Raw genomic sequence first — 25,340 nt, forward strand, 5'->3', positions numbered from 1 at the left:
GCGCAGAAGATGCTATAGATGTTGCTATAGGCGCATTTCGGAGCTCGGCTTCTCAATAATCTCTACATGTATTCTAATCCAGCTCTATCAGGTGATCAAATGTCATTTCGATAAATGGTCAACCAACCCAAAATGTTGTATCAAGAACTGGTATCGTATTTGCTTGCTGATACGGACATGAGCAATTTTCAGAGATGACATGTTTACACACAAAAGGTAGTTAAGATACACAACTGTGGTTCAGAGACCAATACTTTCTATATAAACAATATTTTACAATCCTCACTGAACAATAATACAATGGTGGGCATTTGCCGGACATCACATGGGCACCGGCCCAACAGAAACCACTTCACGCAGTTTGCGCTCAGCTTCCTTCTCAGAACCTAGCTTACGTTTTTCCTGACGGCGACGTTCTGCCCCTATCTCGGCGAACCGTCCACGTGCGCCATGTTTGATTTTGGTGATCATGTCGGTCGCTGCACCCTTGGTGATATCGGTTTCTGTCAAGGGTTCTTGGTTCTGCCCCCTAATCTTGTTGATGAATTCGACCTGACCTGCCGTGGCAGGACCATTGCGCCATCTTTGCTTCCTTGAGATGAAAATGTGAGGGAAATTCTCGGACGCGTATTTGTCACAACCGTGGACCGCATCCGCAAACGTCGTTGCCTTGAGGATCTCGCGGGGTGCTGCAAACGGCGATTTGGACAGCCCGACGGGAAGCGCCCTAACCTCGACGGCACGGAATTTGGGGAATCCCTCTGCCTCGGCGGCCAACTTTTCGATTCGGAGAAACGTCCCCCCGGGACCGGATAAAACATAACGATCACGTCCTATTTCAACCCAGCAATACTCGCTCAGTGAGCGAATGTGCTTCTCTCCCGAGGTGTCTGATATCAGATCGAGCACAGACTCGTATTCTGTGAAAGCCAACGACGATATGTTGACGCTTTTCGGTTTCTTGTGTGCAGGGCCTAAATCATTCGCCGTGCCTGTCTTTGTTCCCTCGGCGGCCTTTTGTTCTTGCAGGTCGCGAAGCTGATCAACCGTTGCGTTGTTCACGAGCTCTCCAGGGTCCAAGCCAAACAAAGTTGGGGTGGTGACAATGCCAGTCTCCAAGCTTGACACCATGTCAATTATCTGACAGTTCTTCTTGCCAGGGTGTAGTCGCATTCCTCTTCCGATCATCTGGACGAGAAGATTCCTTGACTTTGTGGGCCGAGCCAGCACCACGCAGTCGATATTGGGAATGTCGGTCCCCTCAGTGAAGACGCCGCAGTTGACAAGCACTGGAAATTTCCCTGCCCTGAACTCTTCTAGGCGCTCGCTTCTTTCCACCTTGTGCGTGTCTCCCGTGACAAATCGAGCGTCTATCCCAAATTCTCGAAACTTTTGTGTCAGACCGTTTACGTGGGCAAGGTCTACACAAAAGACGAGAGTTGACTTTCGGCCTGGTGCTTTTGCCATCCAGCTCCTAACTGTGATCTCGTTCACCTCGTTCGTGTTGACCGCGCGCGAAAGCTCAGACGGCAAGAAATCCGCGTTGGCTCCCGTCCTCGCTCTAGATATGTCTGCAGAGGATTCCACCGTCGTGAACAAGACGTCCGAGAGCCACTTGTCGCCAATCATGTCTACATAGTCCTTGTGGTAAACGATTTCATCAATGGCAGCGCCGAGTCTGAGGCCGTCAAACCTAGAAAATGTCGCAGACACCCCGACCAGGTGCGGAGAGGTCTGCTGCTTGCTAGCGAGGCCGAAATGGGCAAGGGTCTTGAGATACCCGGGAGCCACGATGTGGTGAGCCTCATCAACCAGGACAAGCTTGAATCGTGAAGCATCGAATTTGGCCATGCGATCTCCAGAGATGATACTCTGCACACTAGCGACAGTGATGTCGGCAAGACCAGACGAATGGGTCGAGCCCATTTCTATTTCGACGGTCTTGTCTGGATACGCATTGGTACAGTGTCGGGCAGCCTGCTCCACGAGTTCCCGCCTATGCGCGAGGATCAATGTTTGTGTGGCAGTCTTTGATATAGGGGGCACCCTATCTATAAGTTGTGTGAAGATAACCTTGAGTCGGTCTGGTCAGCAGGGTGCAATAGATCTGGCAGCTCTCAACTTTGTTTGGTCTCTAAAACTAGGAGTGGGTAGCTGGCACGTACAGTCTTTCCACTGCCTGTCGCTAGCGATACACCAATACGCTTGTGTCCATTCTCCAGGGATGAAAGGACAGCCTGTATGCACTCCTCCTGATAGGAGCGCAGGCTAATTCTGGGTGACGCCTCGGCGAGTCTGCGTGACGTGACACGATACAGATTCTGGCTACAAGCCGAAAAGTCGCGTCTGGGTTGCACCCACCGCCGGCCGCCTACCAACCGTGCTACGTATTTGAGCATTTTACCAATCTCACATCGCAGCCAAACAAAAATTTGCAATGCGGGTTGCCGGTGGAGGTGTACTGGAGGATAAAAGGGCACCAAATGCTGTTTTGTTCGTACGAGCTCAAGATCAAAGCATTGTTAGCAACTGCAAGAAATGTACCGTATCCACTGGGAGTGGAACGCATTCGATCGACGAATCACACAAAAACAAATGCCAGATCTGGGTCCACCTTGGGCAATTGGAAACTTCTCACTCAATCAGCAAATCATTCACGCCTGGATTCATTGACATCAATCATCAAATTTCACTTTGCCAAGGCAATTTAAAAGTCTCAGCCAACCCCGAATATACTTGACGCATAATTATTCGAGGTCGTCAAGCGTGCTTGATCTTGATCACCCTTGTACCGGAGAAGATGCTACTTCATCGACATTTGTTTAGTCCGTACTATTTACCAGCGCAAAATCGCCCATCTTCCCATTCACAAAGCTGCGTGTTCCCGCCCTCATAATCACAGTACGGCGACCATATGTAGCTACATAAAACCAGAACCATGGCATCAAGATGGAATCTTCGCGCCCGCACCCCCAGACAACAATTCCGCAGTCCATCAGGGCAGGGTTCAGATATGCATGATGTTTTTCTCTCAGAGCCCGAGTCCGCCAACGACCAGAATGCCTTGTCGTCTGGGGACGAGCATGTGCAGGGAGGCTCGGGTGCTAGCGAGCAAGAACAGTACGACGAGGAGCAATTTGCTCAACGGGTACCGTCGCATAACCCCGAGGAAGAGTTCTCGTCGCCCCCTGGCTCGGAATTCTCGCCGGAGCCTGATGGCTCCCAGGATGGCTCAGATCTGTCTGGTGCTGAAGAAGCACTGGATCAGCTTGACTTGAAAAATTTACCGGAGAAATCACTCAATCGCTCAGGACTCAAGAGGTCTCGGTCCGAGGCTGTTCACTCCGTTGACCAGCTCGACATTGCTCCCCGCCCTTTCAAACGTGTCAAGGGTGCCATCAACCACCAGTACATTGGCATGTTGAATGCAGACATTCAGGACGCCTGCGATTCTCATGTGCCGCACCTTTGGCCAGCACTTCCCCCATCACAGATTGGACTTACCTTCTGGGACCCGGATGAGAAGCATTTCTTCTTCGAAGCTCTCGGGCGCCTCGGCAAGCATCGGCCCCATCTCATAGCCCGGCGTGTCGGTACCAAGAGTGAGATGGAGGTGCGTCAGTACATTGAACTCTTGGAACAAGGCAAGATTCAGCGCAAGAAGGCCGGTCAGCTGGAAGTATTGGCGGCACACGAAATTCCTGCTGCGGTGGAACTAAGTCAGGAATGTGTAGCAGCGTTGGAACATGCTGCAGACGCTGTATCGCTTCGACAGGAAGCACATGAAGAGACATCGCAGTATCGGCGTCGTCCTAACAGACCGTTTTTACTTAGTAGTGAAAACTGTATAGACCTGGTCGAGGAGGCCAAGATGGAGGCCGACGAAGCTGATCCCCTCCATTTTTTCAAAGTCAGAAATTGGCTTGACTTATCAGCGTGCCTCTTCATGAATGCAGCTTACGAGGAGGGTAACTGGCAGAGCATTTCTCACGAGCCACCATCGATCCGCCTGGATACTCTAGGCGATTTTTACTCTCTCGCCAGGGCCATCACACGAAAACTTGTGGCCGAGGCCATCTTCAATGCCAAAGCAAGCAATCGCGGTCGCGCCCGACGAGCCGGACGACTGACTGTGCGGCCCTCACATATTCCAGCTCCGGGTCAGGTTGAAGTTAAGAAACAGCTTGCAGGCCGCGAGCTCTTTTTCGCCGGATGTGCGCGACGGTTGAGACTGGTGGTTGTGGACGACGACGACGACGCAGATATTGAACAGGATGAAGCGGACCTCGAGGCCATGTCTAACGATGAAGTGGAGCGCAGACTTTCGAGCAGATTAAGGGTTAAACATGAGGCAGAGGAAGAAGATGGCGAAACAATAACGGATACCGATAGTTCTGATGAAGAACTCCCGGATTCGGAGGTCAACGAAGAAGACGTACCTCAAGAACCCAAAGTTGCCGATGAAGGCTCTTCGCCTGTTGCGGGCCATGCCAATGAGGACCAGTGGGATGAATCTGGCAACTCCATTTCCTCTGTGGATATGGAAGACTCGGATGTGGAGGTGGAAATCGAGGCGGATGAAGTTCTGATCCACTCGGCGCTGGGATTGCCCGCAGACACCAGGTCCAAGAATGCTTTGCGCCTTCGAGTTCGCGCGGAGCTGGAGCGTGAGGAGCTGGCTAATGCAGTGGATCGCCGAGCCGGTTATATCGAGGAGCGTCGTATCTGGGACGAGGTCCTGGGTCGCAAGCCCACCGTTGCTTTGCAAAAGGTTCCTGAAGTTATCCTCAGACCCAAGACTGCTGCTGCTACTCAGCGTAGGAGGCTTGCAGTTGAGGATCTCCTACCCTTGTGATTGTTTCATATCGGTTGGAAATTTTTCACCTCTGAGGTGTATACATGTACGCAACAACCCAATACCCGATCCCGTTGGATCACGCAGAAGAAATCTATTCATTAAAGGCAATGTCATCTAGCCGCTGCCAAACAGCAGGTCCGTGCGTGTCCGTCTCTCCCATACCACCATGCCATCGTTCTTCCGTTTGAAGTACAGGATACGATGCTGCGGGATGAACTCCTCGTCAGTCTGTTCGCCCTTCCAAGCGTCCAACGCCTTCTCCATGGCGCCTTTGAATCTATCCTCGTATCCCACCAGATAATCGCTGCTATCCAACGCAGGGTCCCATCGCAGTCGACTGATGACATCCGCCGCAGTCCGGAATCTGCCGCACGATTTTGCGATGGAGACCGCCTGGCCTTGCTCCTTGGCACCCCTGCCCTTCTTTCCCTTCTTCTGCTTCTGGGGACGTTGTCCCGACTCTTGGATGTCGCTGGCGCTGTCCTCTTCCTCCTCTTCCTCGTCCTCATCCTCATCGCCGGCTGTGTAGTTTCCCCAACTTCGCTCATCAAGCGTCAATTCACCCAAGTCCGCCTCTTGAATCACGGACGTGCTCAACCACTGACTCTTGGCATCAAAGTACTTCTCGTCGCCGCGAATCATGTCTTCAAAGCGCTGCAGAATCGTCTGCATGGTACCGGCCGCGAGCTTCCTGTCTTCGTCTGTGGCGTCGCTGTCCTCTTCGAGTCCTATGAGGTAGAAGCCTTGATATTCGCGCGTTTCGCCTTGGTCGTCTCCGTCATTGCTAGCCTCGGGCTCTCCCGCATCTACCTGCTCGACAAACCGCTGCGGCCAGATGCGAAAGTTCAGCTGTGGTAGCCGGCGCGACATGTCGACCAGAAGTAGCGGGCATCGCGATTCCAACCACCCGATGAATTGCGAGCCCTTGGAAAGCGAAATGCCCCAGTATTGTAGCTCAATCTTTACAAAAGACTTGTATGAGCTCAAAAAATCAGCTGCACCGCGGGCTAAGCTATGCGTCTTGTCTCCCCCTGCTGAAGAAGCCCCGAAGAAGGTATCCCATGTCATACCGTCCTCATTGAGTAGCTCGTTTGCTTGCGAGAGCTCTCGGGCAATAGCCTTCATTGACGGGACCGTCGCAGCCAGGGTGGTGTTGAGCGCCGGAGGGAAAAAGCCGAGAATGGCGAGGGGCTCGCGAGCTGAACGCAAGTAATTGAGTTTTTTGTGGAAAAAGGGGTCGAAGGCGATCTTGTTCCTCCAGTCGAAAGATGCGTAATGGGAAAAGAAAGAAGACAGAATGTCCGGGACCGAAACCTCTTGGCCGTAATCGCGAGCCAGGAGCTTGCAAACCCGTGCCAGTAGGATGGAGACCTGGATGCCGCCCAGATAGCCAAACTTGGCCGAGTAGATGCCCCTAGATTGCGCCCAGGTCTTGATGGCTCGGTGAGCAAGACGGAATTTGGACAGGTCAGGGATAGTCTCGCGGAGATAGTCTAGGTCACGTAAGGCCTTGAGCTTTCCCAGGGTCTGAGCAGGAAGTGCAAAAATCGGGTCGTTGGGTGGTAGCTTCAGGACAGCTGGCCACTGTTCTGCAACCGCTGTTGCAGCGCAGTATTGCAAGTCCACCCTGACACTCATGACTTCTAGCTCCAGCATGACGCCAGAATTAGCACGCACCCTGCGCAATAGCTTGATCTCGAGTCCCGACTCCACGGACGCCTTCTTAATCCTCTGTGTCGTCAGCGCAAAGAAGGTGCTGGAGCTCAAGGGACCGATGCAGAGACAGTCGATATCAGATGACAAGGTGGAAACGCCGAGGCCCCAGGAGCCTACTGGTACCATGATTATTGATGACCTCAGACGATCATATTCTGAAGCATCGCTGACTCCTTCGACAAGATTACCTGTCACAACATGCCTAAGTGCGTCGAAGGCGGCTTGACGACGAGGGTTCTCCTCTGCCGCCGGAATGGCCCCCATACTCTCGAGCATGCCTTTCAGCACCTGAGGGTCTCGCATTGACTCGGGTGCCCTCGCCAGATCAACTGGGACAATCAAGGGGCTAACATCCGTGGATATTGTTGCTGCGTCGGTTGCTGCGTCCGAAAGCTGTAGCAAGGCTCTGACGCCCCAGTGATCACTACCGTAGGAAGTCTCGTGGGTCGCTGCGTTTTCTGTGGGAAAACCGAACCTGTTGAAACCCGAGCTCTCGAGGGTTCCTTCACCCTTGAGCAGAATCTTGTCATATCTCTGTGGTCGACCTCCAGGACCGGTGTCACTGATTTTGAAGGCAAGCATGTTGTTCAGGGGGTCATACGTCGCGCCATCCTCGCCAGTGCACATTGACTCTGAAGAGATCTCATTACCAGATGTTTTTGCCTCATGAGAAGCCCAGGTGTCGACAAGATCCTCCTGTTCCAACAAATCGTCGAACCTTGGGATTTCTTTTACCGACTGTTGCGATATGTACCCACCCTTGAGAGCCTCCTTGATAGTCAAGGGGGATGTCGTGGTGTTAAAATCTCCAGCAACTATCCAAGGATGGCCTTGATAGTTCTGAACCAAGTGACTTAGCAGCCTTTCAACTTCTGCCGTTCTTGTCGATACGGCCTGGTCGCTCAGGCCATGCGTCAGGTGTACCGATGCAACGACCAGAGGCACAGACTGTGCATCCTCCCAGCGGCCGAGGTCTCGGAATCTGGCCACCACGGATCCCTTATGATCTCGAGGAAATTGTACCCATTCCCAATCAAAAACCACCCTGCTCAGGAAGACAATGTTTAGATGGCTAGGAAGAGGCTCGATGTTGTCTTGATTGGGCGGTGCGTGCGATACGTAACGGTACGAAGCATGGACATCCTCGTTGGCCAGCAGATAACAGAGAAAGTCGTCCGTCACCTCCTGCAAGATGAGAACATCTGCAAGCGCATCCTGAGACAAAATGGTGTTGACCAAAACAGGGTACCGTTCTTGTGATGGTGGAAAGTCAAACTCGGCCAGGACGTTGTAGCTAGCTACTCGGAGCTTTTTCTGCATAAACTTTCGGGAAGACGATGTCTTTGGCAGCGGAGTCCAGCGCTTGGTGTATTCGTCAAAGGTGTGACAGGGCATGACCTCGTTCCGAGGATATGAGGTCTTGTAGGCCACATCTTCCGGCTGGGTCACAAACATGGAATCTTCGTAGAATCCCATCAAGTGATCGCACCTAGAGAGCGAGCCGGTGCTTAGATCGATGGTTCCCCAGGACTTCATGACGGTGCCTTGGATGCCCTGAACCCTCACCAAGACGTGCAATTTGTCTACCTGCCACTCGGACGTTGGCAAAAGATCTACTTTGCCAAGTCTCGACTTGTGCTGGGAGTCCTTTGCATCCGTTGACTGCGCAACTGTGAGGTGTGGCCTGTATTCGCCGTCACTTGGGCTCTGGTGGCCAAGGGCACTCGACACTACCTTCCTCAGATCTCTCAACCTCTCCACCCGCGTCTCGTCTCCATCTCTGCGGTAGATGGTGTTGTGCTTTCTGTGGGAGAAGACGCCAGACGAGTCCAGTCTGACAGCCGGGTTGCATTCGTCATAATGCTGCCTTCTTAGCTTTGCCTCGAGCTCGGATGCGATTGCAGCAACTGCATGGTCAAGGCTTGCCACCTGGACAAAAGGATAGACTAGGTTTATATGAGGTGGCCATTTCCCAAATGCGTCGTCGTATAGGGATCTGAGCCGATCGATTGTGGGCCATAGTTGCCTAGGGGGCACGATGCAGAGAGCTGTGTCGTGCGACGTGGTGGGGATAGCGTGTGAAGCCACTCGGGCTTGGATTTGAGATCCCTCCATGAGGTTGTATCTTGTTGAGGATCTCTGCCTGCTTGGCGACCGGAAATTGTGAACAGATATAATACAATGGTTTTAATAATCACACCTTCGTTGAAGAGGATGATCTGGATATGGAGATGCAATTGCGTGCTTGGTGCTTTTCCAGAGTATGCTGGTGTTTGAGCTCAAAGACATGCCGTGCCCGACCTTTTTATAAGCAGAGGCACCCGTCGCTCATTTTAGCTTGTATGTGCACTCACTCACTCGTACGCCGTGTGTCGATGTCTTGTGGATTCAAGCTTAGAATCTCAATGCACGGCCCATATTAAATTTGTAGGTAGCGATGGTTTTGCAGTGGCGCGACAGGCTTGACTATCCGGTTTGGGAAATAAATCATTCTGAATGAAGTGAGAATGAGTCAGTTTTTGCATTGAGGCAGCCGGCGCTTTGCACAGCCCACAGCCAGCTCCAGCTACCTCATGAACTCGCTGCAACGATGCTAACCTCCCATCCACTTTGCTGATATGGTCCAAAATGAAGAAGAGAAAAAATTGTCAATACATTGAATTTCAAGCAATGAGGGTATTGAGGTATATATACTGCAAAAAAGTGCGATTAAATCCAATGGGTAGTTGCTTGTAGTGCGTAGGTACTATTACTATTCTAGTCTAGACCTAGATAGTTCTAGTTCTAGAAGTAGACCTAATACTGTCTCGATACATAGAACCAGGAAAAGTAAGCGTGGGCTAACGTTCGTTGCGTATTTTACTATATAATAGCAACATTCGTTGCCAAACGACAACCTCATCTAACGGCAAGATGGCCGAGTTGGTTATGGCGTAGGATTAAGGTGTTTAATCCATGTTTCCTATGGAGAAATCCGCGTGGGTTCAAGTCCCACTCTTGTCATGAAGTAATTTTTTGCTCCCTCTCCATCTCAAGAAGAGGATCAATGTTTTTGCTATTCCAGATGTTCTTCTTACTTTGAAAGTGCGCAACCGATGTTGGATGCCGTTCTTTAGCCGGCCCTGAATTTGCAGGGTCTATGGGGGCCGGAGCTAAAAAGCCTTGAGGAGTGCTTGCTTCGGAAAGGAGAAACCCACACCATGGTCTGCGTTGGGAATTTGCTCTGCCTTCCGCTTCTGGCCTCGATCCGCGAGGGCTCAGGATACTTCGTTTGCCGTAAGCTTGTATTTCCCTGGCGACCTTCCAGTAAACCAAATGGATATGGGTTGGCCATTTTCAACCTTGAAGTAGATGGCCCCCCCGTCAACAATGGTATGAGTGGCGCGGTGCTCCACCGAGTTCCAACGTATAGTTGCCTTCTCCCCTTCGTCACATAACACCGTACCAAGTGGGTGTTTCCCAGGTTCGCCGTAGAAAACCTTGTATTTCTTAGACTCGCCGGCCTGGGTCGCAGGTGAGGGGGGCCAAGTCGCGCTGGCTGGGAGCGCAAGTGAGATGACCAACAGGGCAGCGGTTTTGAAAATCATTGTGGCATATGCGTTGGATTAAAAATATTCTAGGAAACACGTTCAGCCTAAAATATGCCAGAGTGTCCTGGGTTTTCTATAGTGTTGTATTTTAATTGGACTGCTTTACTTTATATGCGATTTTACATATATCAATGCAGTCACAAACTGATTCAAGGGTTAACCTCCTGACATGATAAATTCACTTGATAGCTTTCTGATCTAATCATCTATAATTGAGCTTTTGACTTTTGCTGTTATAGTCGGCGCAGATCCTAGGCATTTGGACCTTCCACCCATCCGGAGTTAGCCGCGTGCGTTCAGCTTCGTGGTGGTCTGCCTAGTTATTATTAGAAAGAAAATAAATCTAATCCAGCATCATATAAGCATTGCGACTAGTTTGAATGGCAGCCTGCTATCAAATTACGTTGATCCCACAACACGTATTAGTTTTCATGGCGATAAAATTCTCAGCAACGGTGCTCTTTGTGCGCAATTTTGTCCAGATGAACTGACCAAAGTTAAGGTTCCGCAAATGGACGGACGCATTGCGAGAGACCCTTGCTTCCATCGATGAGGTCAAGGTTCAGTATGCAAAATGGCTATAATATGGTGACCGCAGTTCTGGAGCAGTGAGGGACGTCTTTTTTTTTTCTTTCTTTTTTTTTGTTTGCCATTGCTACCAAAGGATATGAAGCCATAAAAGTACTGGCGCACATATTTGTACTTCACCGTCAAGCAGAGAATTAGACGGACCAAGAACTGACAGAGACGCTAAAAACAAAAATTTCGGCCAGGGATGCATGCAAAGATGATAGATGGGCTTGAATCGTAACAGGGCAAAAATATTAAAATAAGATCATAGACAGAACGCCAGCAATCTATGCGTTGATGGAATTACCTGTCATAATTATCGTCGGCGAAGCCGTTTTTCAGGCGAATAATTCTATATTATGCGCATCGGGGCTTTTTGACCATGACGAATTTGGCGGAATACTATAGTATAAAATATATGGTTTGCCGATCCTCTTTCGTATTTTTAAAGATCCAGCATCACGACAGACAACTCAACATAGTCACCGATATAATTACACTTTTTTCCACAAAAAAAATGAAGTTCTCGGCCATTATTGTTATCTTTGCAACGGTCATTGCGGCTACCCCTGTCGACATAGATATTTATCAAAAGGGCTCCCTTGTTGTCGCCAGGGCACCTCCCCCGGAACCGAGTTACCAGCAGCCCTTACCCTATAGAGAGTACTGAAGTCCGCCGTATGGAGGAGAAGGAGTGTGAGAGAAAGAGGCTACAGAAATCCGCCCTATGGATAGACCCCCCCCCCCCCCCCCCCCAATAACGACCCACGCTATGGACCACCGCAGAGCAAATTCACCAGAATTGCGCGGACAGGTGCGTAAGGCTTGTCAGTGCCAGAGCACAAGGGAAATCTGGATAGGGTCGACGTCGCCATGTGACCAGCAATGCCGGCCGTGATACGGCGATGCCCATCGGTCGGAAACAACACCTGGCCGCCGCTTGAATGTAACGAACAGTAGAGAGGCTAGTGGCTATGTCATGATCCAGATTCAGTCATTGTCAGGGGTGCGTGCACGGAGAGAGATAGATACTGGGCTTGATTCGTGGTTAGCTTTCTACGAGGTAAAAAATACATGGGCAGATTATTACTGGGATTTGTGCTCACGGCCAAGCCGACAGACACCTCGTTGCAATTTATAGCTACATGCACCTACCTAGCTATGTAGCCATTTTTGGCATGAGTTTTCGCCGGGACAATCTGAGCGTTAAACATACACCTAACCAACCAATGCATCTATATTTACCGTTTATGGTCTTGTATAAAAAACCCAACTTCCCACAAACAACATAATGTTTACCCGTATGAACTGATTACCTTTTCTCAAACAGACCAAGTCATGCTTTTTTTTCTTTTCTTTTCTCCTTGTAGCTTTCCTTTAAAAAAAGAACAATCATAATAATGAAGACTTCCACCATTTTCGCCGTATTCGCAACGGCCAGCGTCGCCGCCGCCGGCCCCGTCGGCCTTACCACCGACCAAGAGGGCGCCATCATCGCCATCAGAGCGCCTCCTTCGCAGCCGGGCACGATTCAGGAAGAAAGTAAAGATAAGCATCCTAATTACCCTCCGTGGGTACACACGTCCGGTGGACCTTCGCCCCTGCCCGGTCACTCCCATCCCTCTACATACTCGCCCTATGGCGGCTCGCCACAACCACCCTTGCCCGCTTACGCAGCCTATGAAATCAATAAGCCCCCGCGCCGAGAGACCATGCCGCCCATGACCCCGTGGGACGAGTCGGAAAGGGCGAGTTGGAAAAAGCGCGTCCGTCAACTCTTGCCTGGACGCAAGTCCAGTGGTGACTCGGCCCTCCAACGACGGGGATCCGCAATGTCTGCAATGTCTTCGGTCTATTCACACTACTACCCACCGCAAGGCACGAGCGCAGCAGGCTACCAGCAACTTGCGAAGCTGCCGCCCCCTCCGGAAGAACCTGAAGACAAGCACCCCAGAGTCCCGCGCCTCATAGGCCTGCCCGAAGAGATAGACGAAATGGATAAAGACAAAGTCTTTAAATGGTGTTTTGAGGCGTGCATGGAGAGTATTCCTAAACAGCTTGGAGCCGATGCTCATGTGTGCCCTGATGTTGTCAAAGAGCAAGGTGAGAAGGACTGCAACAAGCTGTGCCGCTTGCAAGTAGACATACAACACGAACAACTCCGCAAGCAGGCAGAGCGCGACGCGCGCCATGCAGCTGATATCGCCGCTCGTAAGGCTGCCTATGAGAAAGCCCTCAAGAAAGCCTACGGCCACACATAACTCACCCGACAAACCGGCTTATGGTGACTACGGCGGGCGGGTGGGGTTCGTCGGTGTACGGTGCAAGCATTTCTGTAATGCGTACTTAGGTGACGGGATTGGTGTGCAGACGCGTTTGTTGGGGGTTTGACTTGCAGTTTATCTTTTTGCTGTTGATTGTAGATATCCATAGCGAATCGACCAAAATCAACGTTATATAACTACTTCTTGCTTATGCCATCAACACTAGGCAGGGCCGGCACATGTATGCTAGTACGGTACTCCAACCCCAAATAAGCGTCGCTGACAACAATCACATCCAGTTTCCTGCCTTCCCTCCCAGCAATACTCTGGGGATCCGGGTCAGGAAGCCTGATGACGGCTTTCGCAGTAGGCCTCGCCCCCACACCTGTTCCCGGAGACCCTGCCCCCTTACCTCCTGCCCCCTGACCCCCTGACCAACCGACACGCTTAACGGCGACGACATCATCGGTTGCAATATCGCCAACTAGAACCAGCCAGCCCTCAGTCTGTGGCTTGGGATACTTTGGCGCATATACTCTTGCTTCACGGTCCACCAGAGGATTGGCTCGCCGCAGAACCACTGATAAAGATGCAGCCGTGATATCCTCGACTTTAACGGAAAGGTCTGGAAGCATTGATACAGCCTTCTGAAACTTATTCTGCTGGCTAGCTGGAACGCCCAATTCCTTGATAGCACTGCCCAATTGTTTGTTTGGCAAGCTTGCCAGCTTTCCCAGCGTCACACTCCCCTTGTTACCTTTTGTGGCAAGCGATTCGGGTTCAAGCCCAGGCAGGATCGCCAAGGGGGAATCGGTGGGCCAACGAGCAGACTTGATGCACTGAAGTAGCTTGATCATCTCGAGGCAACTTGAAAGGTGCCCCAGCTCCGTCAGAACGTCAATCGAGGCCTGGATAATTCGGATTGCTTGGTCGAGAACACTGGTTTGATCGCCCACGTAATCCGTGATTGGGAGAGGAATTCGGGACATGTGCGCCTGAAGCAGAAGAAAAGCCTTTACATGCGGGTCCCACATGGGCAGACTCCCAAAGAGATCGGTAGCAATAGGGAGTGCCTTGGAAAGCTCGATGTTTATGAGGTCTTCGTTGTGTCTGACAGGAAGCTCGTCATACTCGATAGCTCGGCACATCCACGAGAGGACGTCGGCAAATGTAGCACCAGCTTTGGCATTTTTCACGAGGCTACGGATGGTTTTGTGGGAGAGGTAATAATAACTCATGATCTTGCCGAGTGGTGTAGGATCGACGTCCCCGTTGGGGTAGACCTCGACACACTTGGAGGTGGCAAGCTCGTCGAGGGAACTATCAATCATAGAGATGATATAGTCGTTGGCAGCCTGTTGTGCTGCTATGCTAGTTTGCTCCTCGACGGGTATCTCCAGGCCGTAGTAGGACGGGTTCTTGTGCAGTCGGCGGAAGAAGAAGGTCCAAGTAAGGTAGTCAAGCGCATCTTGCTTCGTGATTATGGTCTCGGCAGAGATTTCGGCGCACAAGTGATTGTCCAAAACGGTGTGCAATGAGCTCTCGACAGGGAATCCAGTGTGCAGGAAGTGCTTATAGAAGTCCTTCTTGGAGTCCTGTGTGAAGATTCGGGCCACGCCAGAGTTATCAAACTGCGGCCGGCCGGCTCGTCCGAGCATCTGGAGGACATCGGTCAAGTCCATGTCCTTGTAGCCTTCGATCTTGGCATCGTAAAATTGCGTGCCCTTGACTACAACGAGGTGTGCCGGGAGATTGACTCCCCACGCCAATGTACTCGTGGCTACGAGAATCTGTATCTTGTTGTTGAGGAATAGCTCCTCGGCTAGCTGCCTATCCGACTCCACAAGACCCGCATGGTGCAGTCCGATGCCGAAGCTAATGGCCTCCTTCAGGGCGTCATCCTTGACGCGCGTCAGGTTCAGCTGCAAGTCATCCTCATCCATGTTGAGAAAGCGCCTCGGGTTGTCCTCCATGCCGCACATGTTGATGAGGTCCTTTGCGGTGAGGCGAGTCTGACGACGAGACGGCACAAAGACGATGACCGGCTTGGTCGGGCTGTGATTTTTAACCGCAAGAAACGTGGGCCGGTTCATAGACTGCATCAGAGGACAGAAGCCTCGGACCTCGGGGAAGCCGTCAATATAGAGCTCCAGTGGCACTGGTCGTACCGAATGCCTAAAGTTGAAGAGTCCTTCCTTGACTCCCAGCCAGTTGCCAAGGTCTGTCGCGTTTGCACAGGCCGTCGACATTCCAAGCAGACGGACCGAGTTCTTGGTCGACGCGGCAATGTAGTTCATACGCGAGACGATGATCTCGAGAATAGGGCCACGATCACCAGCCAGCAGATGGATCTCGTCAATGATGACCAAGCTGACTTGGCGGACGTAGCCTCTAGTCTGCCAGCTACGCGAGATTCCGTCCCACTTCTCCGGAGTTGTTATGATCACATCTGCATCCTTGATGGTCCGCGTATCAGGAGTGTTGTCTCCTGTCAACTCGACGAGCTTGAGACCCATCGGCTGGGCCAGACGAGCACCCCAGTCTTTGACTCGTTCGCGGACGAGCGCCTTCATGGGTGCGATGTAGACTACCTTGGAACCGGGACGTTCCCGAAAGGCCCACCACATGGCCAATTCAGCAGCTACTGTCTTGCCGCTGCCGGTTGGTGAACCCAGGAGAACATTTGCTGGGGTGTGGTATAGCGTGTGGAATATCTGAGTCTGCATCGGGTTGAAATACTGGAAGCGTTGAGCATAGACATGCTCCAAAATTGGATTCTTCAGAGCACCAATAGGAAGTGGCTGAAGGTTGAGCAGATCCGTATAAACGCTCTCGGTGTCGGGTCTAATGAGGTGCTGAAACGAGACCGGAGTTACCGTCTCAGCACCCAGCCACCTGTCGGAAACTGCGCGTACGTAGATTTGGGTTGGAAGAGGGTCGGATAGTGGTATTGTAAAGTTCAACTCATGATCGTCGTACAGCTTCCTACGGCTGAGGATGAAGAACTCGTGGTGATAGATCTCGGAAGTTTCCGAGTTATCGACCCAAATGTAATAAGACTCGGAAGTGCCGTGCAACCGATCGTTCCACCGGAAATCGGGCGTGATGAAGAGACGGATACGTAGCACATCTCTGTTCAGAGGTGCGATTTCGGCTTCGACGCTCACTGTCGGAAAGTTGCTGATCATGTTGGCCAACTTGGTTCCCGCACCATGGTTGTGGACCAAGGCGCCTATTTCTGCCGCCTCCATATCTCTCATGGCCTCGACACTGAGCGAGTCCTTGGCATCGAGTTGATTGAGAATAGGCTTTGGCAGCTCGAACTGGTGAAGAGGGTGTTGGAAAGGCCAGACCCGTTTCTCTATGGACTTTGCCAGGGTCAGGAGTACCAGACACTGGTGACCCCAGCGACGGTTGAGGGCGATCATGAAGATGGCCCTGCAAATTCGTCCGGCTTGCTGAGCCACGTAGTTGAGATCGTTGCCGAGGGCAAAATCTTCGGGCTGAACCTTGGAAATGTAGGCCTGTAGAAGGATGTTAGTCTTGGCCTGAGGCGTGTCGATACCTCCTGCCACGTCGCAAGGCACAGCCGCCCGGCTGTCTTTCATCCTCGTCAACTCCTTGGCCTCGCTGTCTCTAGACTGAATGTTGTCAAACTCTCCACTCATAGCAATCATCTTGAGCACGTCGGCCTCGGTGGCGTACGGACTCATCATGGTGTTGAATACTTGGATACTAGTGTGCAGAATGTAATATTGGCTGGCGATACGGCCAATATCCTTGCTTCTTAGTTCTTCGGTCGTCTCGTTGAAAATCACCATCTGACACTCCTGCAAAGTCCTGGCAGCTTGGATGGCGAGTGTTCTTCTTCTCTGCACAAGTTCCGGGTCTTCTTCAAACTCGGCCCAGCTAATGCCGTACGCCATTGGATTCTTTCTCATTCGCACGTAGAGGTAAGAATAGCCGATCCATTGAACCGCCTCCGGGATCGAAGTGACGGTTCCCAGGGCAATCTCGGCGTTGAGATTATCGACAAGCTTGGACGAAAAGCGCGATTCGATCGGTAGCTGGTCCGTAACGGCTGTGAGATAGTGAGAAAGCTTGTCGGCTGTCGTGCAAATCATTCCGATACCGGTATCCTCAAACTGAGGTCGACCGGCACGCCCAAAGATCTGCAAGACGTCCAGGATTCCGAGATCGACAAACTTGCCCTCCTGTGCGCTGTATACTTGGGTTCCTTTGATGACAACTGCCGCCGCAGGCAAGTTTACACCCCAGGCGAGTGTGGCCGTACAGCAAAGAACTTTGAGGACACCCTCCGCAAAGAGTCTCTCCATCAGGTTGCGGTCCGATCGCGTCATACCAGCATGGTGAATTCCCATTCCTTTTGGCACCAAATCTCGAAGCTCTCTGGCCTTGCAGGTCTTCATGTCGCGAATGGCGGCGTCGTACTTGGGGTGCATACTCGGATCAAACAGATCAAGACAAGCTTGGTCGACGGCCCTTTCGTGTAGCATCTTGGCGGTTTGCAGCGTATCTCTTCTTGAGTGCACAAATACCATGACCTGGTGATCCTTTTCTAGCATTTCCCTTACTTTGTCGAATGCAACTTCGTCGAGGTTTTCCCTGGATTGTTTTGTTCCGGCCTTTCCCTTCACCCCAATAAAATGCTGCTCCAAAGGAACCGGGCGGAAGGACGCGTCGAAATAAAAAAGCCCCTGCATACGGTTGACTTTGAGAAAGTCGGCAACGTCGATAAAGTTGGGAAGTGTAGCGCTCAACCCAACAATGCGGATGAGGGACTGTGTGCTTTCAACTTGCCTTTCCGTCCGGGCCACCAAGGACTCTAGGACGGCACCTCGCTCGTCGTGAAGCATATGTACCTCATCAATAATCAGTAGCCTGACCTTTTGAACGAGCTCCGTGTCCCCTGTCCCCTTTCTGGTTACGACGTCCCATTTCTCGGGTGTGGTAACGATGATTTGTGTTTGAACAATCTCGGTCTTGGTGAGGTGCATATCACCAGTGTACTCCCGACAGCGAATTCCAAGCCAGGCGAGTCGTTTGCCTAGCTTCTCGGTAATCTCGGCGGCCAAGGCCTTCATGGGTGCTACATATACAATCTTGAAGTCCTCCGTGTGGACCGCAAAGTCCGTTGCGGTAGTATTCTGAAGAGGGTTTGGTGTAACGTATTGGCCAATTGCATGCAATATTGTGAGCATGGCAGCATCGGTTTTACCCTATATTCGTCAGCAAATGAGGTCGAGACGCTCCAGCAAGGGGGCACTTACCGCTCCGGTGGGAGCGCAAACAAGCATGTTCTCGTTTGTCTTGTAGGCGATCGGATACACAAGACTCTGCATGCGGTTGAGTGTTTGGTAACCCTTGAAAGTGCGCCTGCATAGACCATCAAGGTCTGATATCTTTACCAAAGTCTGTCCCGGCCAAAGGCCCCCGGGTTTGCCTGCTGGGATAAAGTACTCCTCATACTTGGGGAACTCCAATCTCTGGCTCCCAACAGGTAGAGCATACCGCTTTCCAGCGTGGTTCAAGGAGTTGCCTGCACTAAAGGCTCTGTACACATGTGGGTACTGGGGCTCTTTGGATACGCCGGCTGCTAGGGCCCCGTTTTTGTGTCTAAAGTCCTGCTGGCGTAAAACATCCTCTCTTTGTGATTTATTGAGCAGCCGGGTGCCGCCAGGCCCTACGAAGGTTGCGTCTGCTGATTTTGAGGCGGCAGCGGCACCAGAGACCTCCTTGCGGTGGGATATGAGATCTATGACAAAATCCAAGTCATCAAAACCAATCAAGTCGGTCAATGATGACTGCAGCTCGTCTTCGGATCTGCTCGAGTCCAGAAACGTCGAGATCTGGTCCTGCAAATGATTTGAAGAGAGCCCGCTCTTTCTAGAGGCAACCTCATCGCACTTTTTTGTCAGCCACCTAAGACCGTACGGTGTATCTGGGAGCCCATCGCCGTTTGGGGCGCCATCTAAATAATCGTTGTCGTCAAAGTCGATTTCATCAAGTTCCTCGTCGGAGATGAAGTCCCAAACATCGTGGCCATCCATGCCAGAGCTCATTGGAGAGGAAAGGTTGTCCTGGTCATCCTCGCCATCACCATTCGCCAAGACACTCGTGGTTTTCCTGGCGTTGTCTTGCAGACCCAGGGCCGCAATAGCAGCCTTCATGGCGTCGACCTGGTCCCGCCATTGTGTAATTTTATCGCTGATGTGGTCCGGCATGCTGATGGGAAATAATATGTTATACCGCGACAGTTACGCCTGAGATGTGTCACAAATGTAGCTGGAGTTGTTTTGACTAATTTGCTAGGATTTGGATTCTCAATGAACAGTGAAAACTGAGTGTGAAAAAGAACCAACGTCAGAGGCCTGGCGTTTTATGGGGGTTAAAGACCCTAGGTTTGATTGATGTTCGATGAATCAACTTGAGTCACCCCGTGGCTGCAGTTGAATAGCCTCGAAGCATCCACGTCGGCGACGCTTACGGCTCAGTTGCCTCCAAATATGATGGATGCAAATTTCAGACTTCTGTCATCGTACTTTGGTTTATGAAGTTTCTTAGACTCGGTCCTCAAAGCAAAACCATGCTCGAGACCCTCCAATTTTCGCTGGTATCATACAGCTTCAACGCTGACCCCTCCAGAATTGAGTGGAGCCACTTCCAACGGCGGCGGCAGGGGCGTCGCGCTTCCCCAACCGCCTTTGGAAGCCCAGTGTCCGCCCCCACCACCACTGTAACGATTAGGACCAGTGAATCCATGTGACGCCACCTCGAAAAGGCGATCGCGTTGCGGACTTTGATCACACCCGATTATCCACTGAACCCCTTTTGCATCCCGAGTCTCCAGCCTGCGACCTCCTTCGAATCCCCAGTCTCGTTTCGATTCATAACCACTTTTGCTTTCCGAAAAAGTCTAGCCTCGAACTTTGTTCACCACTTCCAAGCTACACTAGCTTGAACGACATCATCCCGCCAAATCTCCGTTGACCGACTCTTCTCACATCGATACCGGCACCATGAAGTTGCACTACATCGGAGTACGTTGATTTGCATTGTTCGGGAGTCTGGACATCGAATGCGAGCAAGGCTTCCAAATCCGTTTGGAAGTGGGTAGAAGAGGCCGCCTACGGTACCCGAGACTAACGAGGCTGTCTCCGGATAGATCTTTCGCAATGACAGCAAGCCAGCTCACGAGATTGTAGCCGAGAAGGAGCTGAGCGCATATTCACGCTTCACCCGGTCCAAGTATGTGCAATAAATCCGGCGCGGTGTACTTGGTCTGTGCATCGGGAGTTACAGAAGCGAAACGCTGACAAAGATATCCGCGCGCTAGCTATGCCGAGTTTATGACATTTACTTCCAAGACCGTCGCCGAGCGGACCAAGGCGAGTGTGACTATACCGAGACCAGAGCCTCGAACGGATGCTGACAGCCTTGTTTCTACAGCCGGGACAACGCCAGGATGTAGAGGAGAATGGTAATGGCCTAAATTGCTTGCCGCCCTGGCATGTAGAAACACTATGACCTCGCAATGGACAGCTGACGTCAGAGATAAGAGTATACCTTTCACGCATACGGACGGACCGAAGGGATCTGCGGCATCATCATCTCAGACCACGCCTACCCGGCCCTCGTTGCGCATCAGCTACTTTTCAAAGTGGTCGACGAGTTCCTGGCCAAGCACCCGCGCTCCGCCTGGGCGACCGGCAGCCCGAGTCTACCCTTCCCCGAGCTCAAGGAGTACATCACTACGTATCAAGACCCGCACGCTGCCGACAGCATTCTCAAGATCCAAAAGGAGCTCGACGAGACCAAGATCGTGTTGCACAAGACCATCGAGTCGGTGCTACAGCGTGGAGAGAAGATTGACGACCTTGTTGCCAAGAGTGACGGGTTGAGTGCTCAGAGCAAAATGTTTTACAGTTAGTTGCGCCCAATCTTATGTGACTATGGCATAGCGGCTGACATATTTTCCCATCACCTTTTAGCGCAAGCAAAGAAGCAGAATTCGTGCTGCATTGTCATGTGAACGGTTATGGGTACCAGCAATTGTTTAGCTTAATGAGAGACGTGCGTCGGCACGTAGTCGGACATGTCCTTGCATTCTTTTCGCAGCGTTTTCGTCTCAAGGTGGCTCAATCGTGTGTTTTTTTTTTGTTTTTTTTTCTGCCCTGGATCTACGTTGTAGGACAATCTATCCCTTAATCGTTGCGTGCAAAACCCTACCGTAGAAGCTGTGCACAAATATCATCAGCGATTGGTCTGATGCATCGACGAATATCCTTTGTCTGTATGCTAGTCAGCAATGACATTGCACAATAGACTGCAGGACCACAAGCATCTCGTGAGTATCCTCGGATGATAAAAAAAAACGCTATTTGTCTGCAGGTGCTCTGGCCCGAAATTGACCTTGCATTGCATTCAAAGAAAAACCACCCCAACGCCAACGGGCAGATTACAGGATTCCAGGCACACTGCGACTACCACCGTACCGCCTTTGATGGGCGAGAAGATTGGCAAGGTTGAAAGTCAGGTAAAAATAGAGGGACTGGGCTTTTCTGGGGCGGGTTGAACTCGGCCACATTTCATCTCGAAGGTACCGGGCCATCGTTGCCAGGGTCCATCAGCGTCCTCCTTGGCATCCCGTCGTTGCAGAAGTGAATGATGAGCCAAGAGTGCTCTGCAAATCCCCCGCCATTCTTTGGCACCCACTTTGAGATTGTATCCGAATATAGAAAGACAGGGTTGGCGAGTGTCCTCAATATAGCAGCCCCCAAAGTTGTGCCTAACCTTGCTCGCCCAAGGCGAACCAAATCATTTTTTGTACTGGGCTTCCCTTGTCTCGTTGCCACCTAACTCATCCGAACACGCGATGTCAAGGGATATAGTAAGTCAACTACATCTTATGGTTGTTGTAGATCTTGAGATGTTGTCGTCTGAGTGTGAGTAGTGATCTCTTGGTGCAGTCATCCCACCTAGGCCACAATCTAGTTCTAGTTTGAATCCTGTTTATATACGTCAGACCCAACTTGGACAACAGCTCGCCAGACGCAGCGGGAACATGTAAACCCGCTTCAATCAAACCAGGTACGTACGAAGTAGGTATGTTTGGCTATTGCCAGCCCGTCCAGCTGGACTGTTTATTAAAATATGTACTATGCGGCCAGCCCTTCCACCCAAGACGTGGCTAAGGGAGCATTATTTAGTATTTACGAACAAGCGATGAGAAGAAACAGAGATAGGTCGTTCCAAAAACAAAACAAAAAAGAGGTCGCTTCCCTGAGCGACTTTATAACGCAAAAAAAAGAAAAAAAAGAACCCCCCCCCCCCCCCCAAAAAAAAAAAATACCAATGCATCCAACGCGTGTTCATTGCCAGCATGTAAACAGCCCGGGCAAATTGAACCAGAATATCCAACCAGAACCTTGAGGCCAGCCGTGGTCAAAGGAATGTTTTTGTGCCCATTAATCCCAAGCGCCCCTTATAAGCCCATCAAACAAAAATCAACGCCAAAAAAAAATCGCTCCCGTTCCAAAGAAGAAAAAAGAAAAAGAAACAAAAAAGAAATCTGTATCGTTCAACCCGAGTCGGGACCAGATATCCAAAGGCGGGGGTATAGTAGAAGAGGTGCCAAAGGAGTGAAAGAAGTAAGAAGATTATCCGCCCTACGGGGCAGGATTACAAGGTCTAGGCAGCCTCCAAAATGACCTGCTCACTCTTCCGGTGCATCATCAACTGCTCGGCCGATAGATGCTGCCTGGGTGGATGAATGAGGGTCGGTGTGGACGACTTGGTCTCCTGCAGACGTTCATTCTTACCCAGCTTGACTGGGCTCACTTTTGCGGGCGAAGGCACTGGCCTGCCAGCCCTGGCGCCGGTAGCCGTCATCCCATTCCGGTCCCGCACGACGCTGGTCTGCAGAGGCCTCAGCATTTGCCGCTGCTGGCGCGAGATACTGATTTGTCTCGCGATTGAGATCTCCACCGCAGCCTTGAGCGCATTGTCGGACTCGTCATCGACAGAAGGCCTCGTAACGTTGGTGGCTACGGAGGATGTGGATGATGGAGATCGCTTGCGGGTGCTGCTTGCGGTACTCGAAGAGGTGGCGGCCGAGCTTGGCGGAGTAACCAACTGCCAGTGCGGCTCTGCTATCGTCGGCTTCAGTTGCTGCACGGTTGTTCGCTGGTCACGCTCATAGTCGGAGACCGGACTGGTGGGGGATTCCAAGTAAAGGCTGGACTGGCCCTGTCCAAAGTGCACGGCCTTGTCCCTAGCGCTCGGGTGCAGGTACCTGGACGATCCTGCCGAATGGCTGGTTTTGTGTGATGCCTGGCCTCTGCTGTGTGCCGCATTCTCAGCATCAGAGCCAGAGCCAAAACGCGGTCTTGCGGGTGAAGATACCGCCGCAGGTGACGTGTTCGAGCGGTTCCTAGGCGACGACGGGGATCGAGAAGATTCGAATCGAGAGTCAGGAGTAGGTGGGAAGAGAGTAAAGGCGGGCGACTTTGTCGGAATCGGCTGGGGGGATGTGGCGGCGCGTTGTGGTGCTGGTCTCATCCTCTCTTCCTCCTCCTTGATGATACAGTCGTTTATGCTCTTGAGTCGGTCAAGAGTTGCCTGTCGCCTTGCGAGGAGAGATGACGAGCTCTGAGGATTCAACAGACCACTAAACATTACGCTATATCTCTCCATCTTGACATCCGGAATCTCCACGTTCAAAAACGGGCCGCCTGTGTTAGTAATGGGGATAGGTGGTGGCGGGTTCACAGGCCTCGAAATTTCTGGCCTTGAAATCTCTGGCCGCAGAACCTCTTGCCTCGGAACCTGTGCCATAGTATGGGGCTGGTAAGGATGCTCTGTATCGATCGAGTTGGCGATTGGGATGGGATTGCTGATTTTTCGTCGTGGGCTCCTGGGGGTGGAATTCATGGGCTCGGTATTGGTCCTGGCGATGAGGGGCTTGTATTTTGAGGCGTTGGAACCAGCCGATGTGTTACTCCTCATTGGAGTGGACGGTGACCGCTGACTCTGCAAAGAAGAGGCAGACCTAATGTCCGAATAGGAGGAATTTTGCGAGGGCAGAGGGATCGTAGGCTCCTCTACATGCTTTCTTCCGAATAGCCCGAATAGTCTTCGCCTTCCTGTCTTGGTTCGCTTGACCGGCGCCGGTTCCGGCTCCGGCTCAGGTTGCGGTGGTGGCAGCCTCGGCTCCGGCTCTGGTCGGACAACCTCCTGCACCTGAGGTACCTGTGGCCGCCAGCTGTTGACAAAGTTGGGCGGCGAGTGTCCCTGCGTCGGGCTTCCTATAGCCATGCCTATGGGCATGCCTATGCCTATCGGGATCTCGGCGGATCGCAACGATTCTGGTGTCTCCCGTCGACGAAAAGGGGGCGCAAAGCTTGGTGGCGAGGCGCCCCTCGAGCTTATGTCTGGTGTCAACTGGCCCCTATTTGGAATGTGAAAACCTGGCCTCCAGGCACTCTGCTGGCGGCCGACCAAATATGAGTCGTCCCTAGATATCCTCCTGGGGTCGATAGCAGCCCTTCCCGTCGCGGGCCTCAAGAACATGTCGTCCCTTGATATCCTCGAGTCCATGGTCGCAAAGTCTGGGCGGAGTGTGGTGGTGGTGGTGGTGGTGGTGGTGGTGGCGCTGGCCTTGCCTGAAGAAATACTCGATAGAGGAGGCATTACAGAGAGCTTGACTCTTGGTGGTGGGTGAGGGAGTGGACGACTGGCGTAGGCGTGGCGTCCGTCCGAAGGGACAGCGGGGAAGGGCTCATTATGAACAAGACCAAGAATCGTCTTGTCCAGGGGAGGACCCGGTTCTACAGCGGAGGGGGGGAGACCGTGCGTGGACATGGGTGGCGCCGAGGTGTAGAGGCCCCTGGTCCCGTTACCACCCCTATCCTTGGAACGGTTGACGATTCTCAGCATGACAGGCAGTTTGCAGCCTTTTGCCGGCGATCCCGATGCAGTGCTGATGACCGACCCTTTCTTTGTGCAAAGTGAGGTAAAGCGACAGCGGAAAACAAGGTTCGTGTGTGGCAGCAGCAGCAGTTATAATCGGTCGGGTCGTGCGCTACTGCAGTGACTTATTTTCTGTCCGCAGGTTGGGTTGCTCAATGCACTGCGCCGTGGCCTCTGTTTTTCTTCCGAACGTGAACCTGCGTCTGCTGATGGGACGCTTATCGTCGCCGTTGCGTGCAGAAGCAGCAACCCAGTGTTCGGACAGAACAAACAGACTGACTGGAAGGATGGATAGCTGGTGCGTGGAGCGAGAGTTTCTGCAGATTGGGGGTAGGGATGCTCTCGCTCTCG

General features: G+C 52.0%; 8 protein-coding genes and 1 non-coding gene across 9 annotated transcripts; 4 read left to right on the forward strand and 5 right to left on the reverse strand.

Annotated features, from left to right (window-relative positions):
- Nucleotides 1–84: 84 nt before the first annotated feature.
- MGG_06120 (uncharacterized protein) lies at nucleotides 85–8,795 on the forward strand. The gene has a single exon (XM_003711938.1). The coding sequence runs from the start codon at nucleotides 2,939–2,941 to the stop codon at nucleotides 4,853–4,855; it is 1,917 nt and encodes a 638-aa protein (XP_003711986.1). The 5' UTR covers nucleotides 85–2,938; the 3' UTR covers nucleotides 4,856–8,795.
- Nucleotides 142–2,517, reverse strand: MGG_06119 (uncharacterized protein). The gene is made up of 2 exons (XM_003711939.1): nucleotides 2,166–2,517; nucleotides 142–2,073 (listed from the first exon to the last, which is right to left on the reverse strand). Exons 1-2 carry the CDS (start codon nucleotides 2,397–2,399, stop codon nucleotides 322–324), a joined length of 1,986 nt encoding a protein of 661 aa, XP_003711987.1. The 5' UTR covers nucleotides 2,400–2,517; the 3' UTR covers nucleotides 142–321.
- Nucleotides 4,907–8,980, reverse strand: MGG_06121 (uncharacterized protein). The gene has a single exon (XM_003711940.1). The coding sequence runs from the start codon at nucleotides 8,687–8,689 to the stop codon at nucleotides 4,973–4,975; it is 3,717 nt and encodes a 1,238-aa protein (XP_003711988.1). The 5' UTR covers nucleotides 8,690–8,980; the 3' UTR covers nucleotides 4,907–4,972.
- A 501-nt stretch (nucleotides 8,981–9,481) lies between these two features.
- Nucleotides 9,482–9,577, forward strand: MGG_20140. The gene has a single exon. It is a non-coding gene; the product is annotated as a tRNA-Leu (tRNA).
- Nucleotides 9,578–9,831: 254 nt separating this feature from the next.
- Nucleotides 9,832–10,161, reverse strand: MGG_16759 (uncharacterized protein; the record flags this gene model as incomplete). Its single annotated transcript, XM_003711941.1, has 1 exon — nucleotides 9,832–10,161. One exon carries the CDS (start codon nucleotides 10,159–10,161, stop codon nucleotides 9,832–9,834), a length of 330 nt encoding a protein of 109 aa, XP_003711989.1.
- Nucleotides 10,162–12,134: 1,973 nt separating this feature from the next.
- Nucleotides 12,135–12,995, forward strand: MGG_06123 (uncharacterized protein; the record flags this gene model as incomplete). The annotated part of the gene is made up of 1 exon (XM_003711942.1): nucleotides 12,135–12,995. The coding sequence occupies one exon, from the start codon at nucleotides 12,135–12,137 to the stop codon at nucleotides 12,993–12,995; it is 861 nt and encodes a 286-aa protein (XP_003711990.1).
- Nucleotides 12,996–13,088: 93 nt separating this feature from the next.
- Nucleotides 13,089–19,622, reverse strand: MGG_06124 (activating signal cointegrator 1 complex subunit 3). Its single transcript, XM_003711943.1, has 2 exons — nucleotides 18,290–19,622; nucleotides 13,089–18,238 (listed from the first exon to the last, which is right to left on the reverse strand). The coding sequence occupies exons 1-2, from the start codon at nucleotides 19,241–19,243 to the stop codon at nucleotides 13,196–13,198; spliced, it is 5,997 nt and encodes a 1,998-aa protein (XP_003711991.1). The 5' UTR covers nucleotides 19,244–19,622; the 3' UTR covers nucleotides 13,089–13,195.
- Nucleotides 19,456–21,343, forward strand: MGG_06125 (SNARE Ykt6). The gene is made up of 6 exons (XM_003711944.1): nucleotides 19,456–20,059; nucleotides 20,185–20,267; nucleotides 20,356–20,407; nucleotides 20,469–20,499; nucleotides 20,579–20,944; nucleotides 21,011–21,343. Exons 1-6 carry the CDS (start codon nucleotides 20,039–20,041, stop codon nucleotides 21,049–21,051), a joined length of 594 nt encoding a protein of 197 aa, XP_003711992.1. The 5' UTR covers nucleotides 19,456–20,038; the 3' UTR covers nucleotides 21,052–21,343.
- Nucleotides 21,344–22,587: 1,244 nt separating this feature from the next.
- MGG_06126 (uncharacterized protein) lies at nucleotides 22,588–25,199 on the reverse strand. Its single transcript, XM_003711945.1, has one exon. The coding sequence runs from the start codon at nucleotides 24,954–24,956 to the stop codon at nucleotides 22,710–22,712; it is 2,247 nt and encodes a 748-aa protein (XP_003711993.1). The 5' UTR covers nucleotides 24,957–25,199; the 3' UTR covers nucleotides 22,588–22,709.
- Nucleotides 25,200–25,340: the final 141 nt, after the last annotated feature.

The sequence above is a fragment of the Pyricularia oryzae genome, chromosome 3, assembly GCF_000002495.2.
Source record: "Pyricularia oryzae 70-15 chromosome 3, whole genome shotgun sequence".
Classification (NCBI taxonomy): Eukaryota; Fungi; Ascomycota; class Sordariomycetes; order Magnaporthales; family Pyriculariaceae; genus Pyricularia; species Pyricularia oryzae.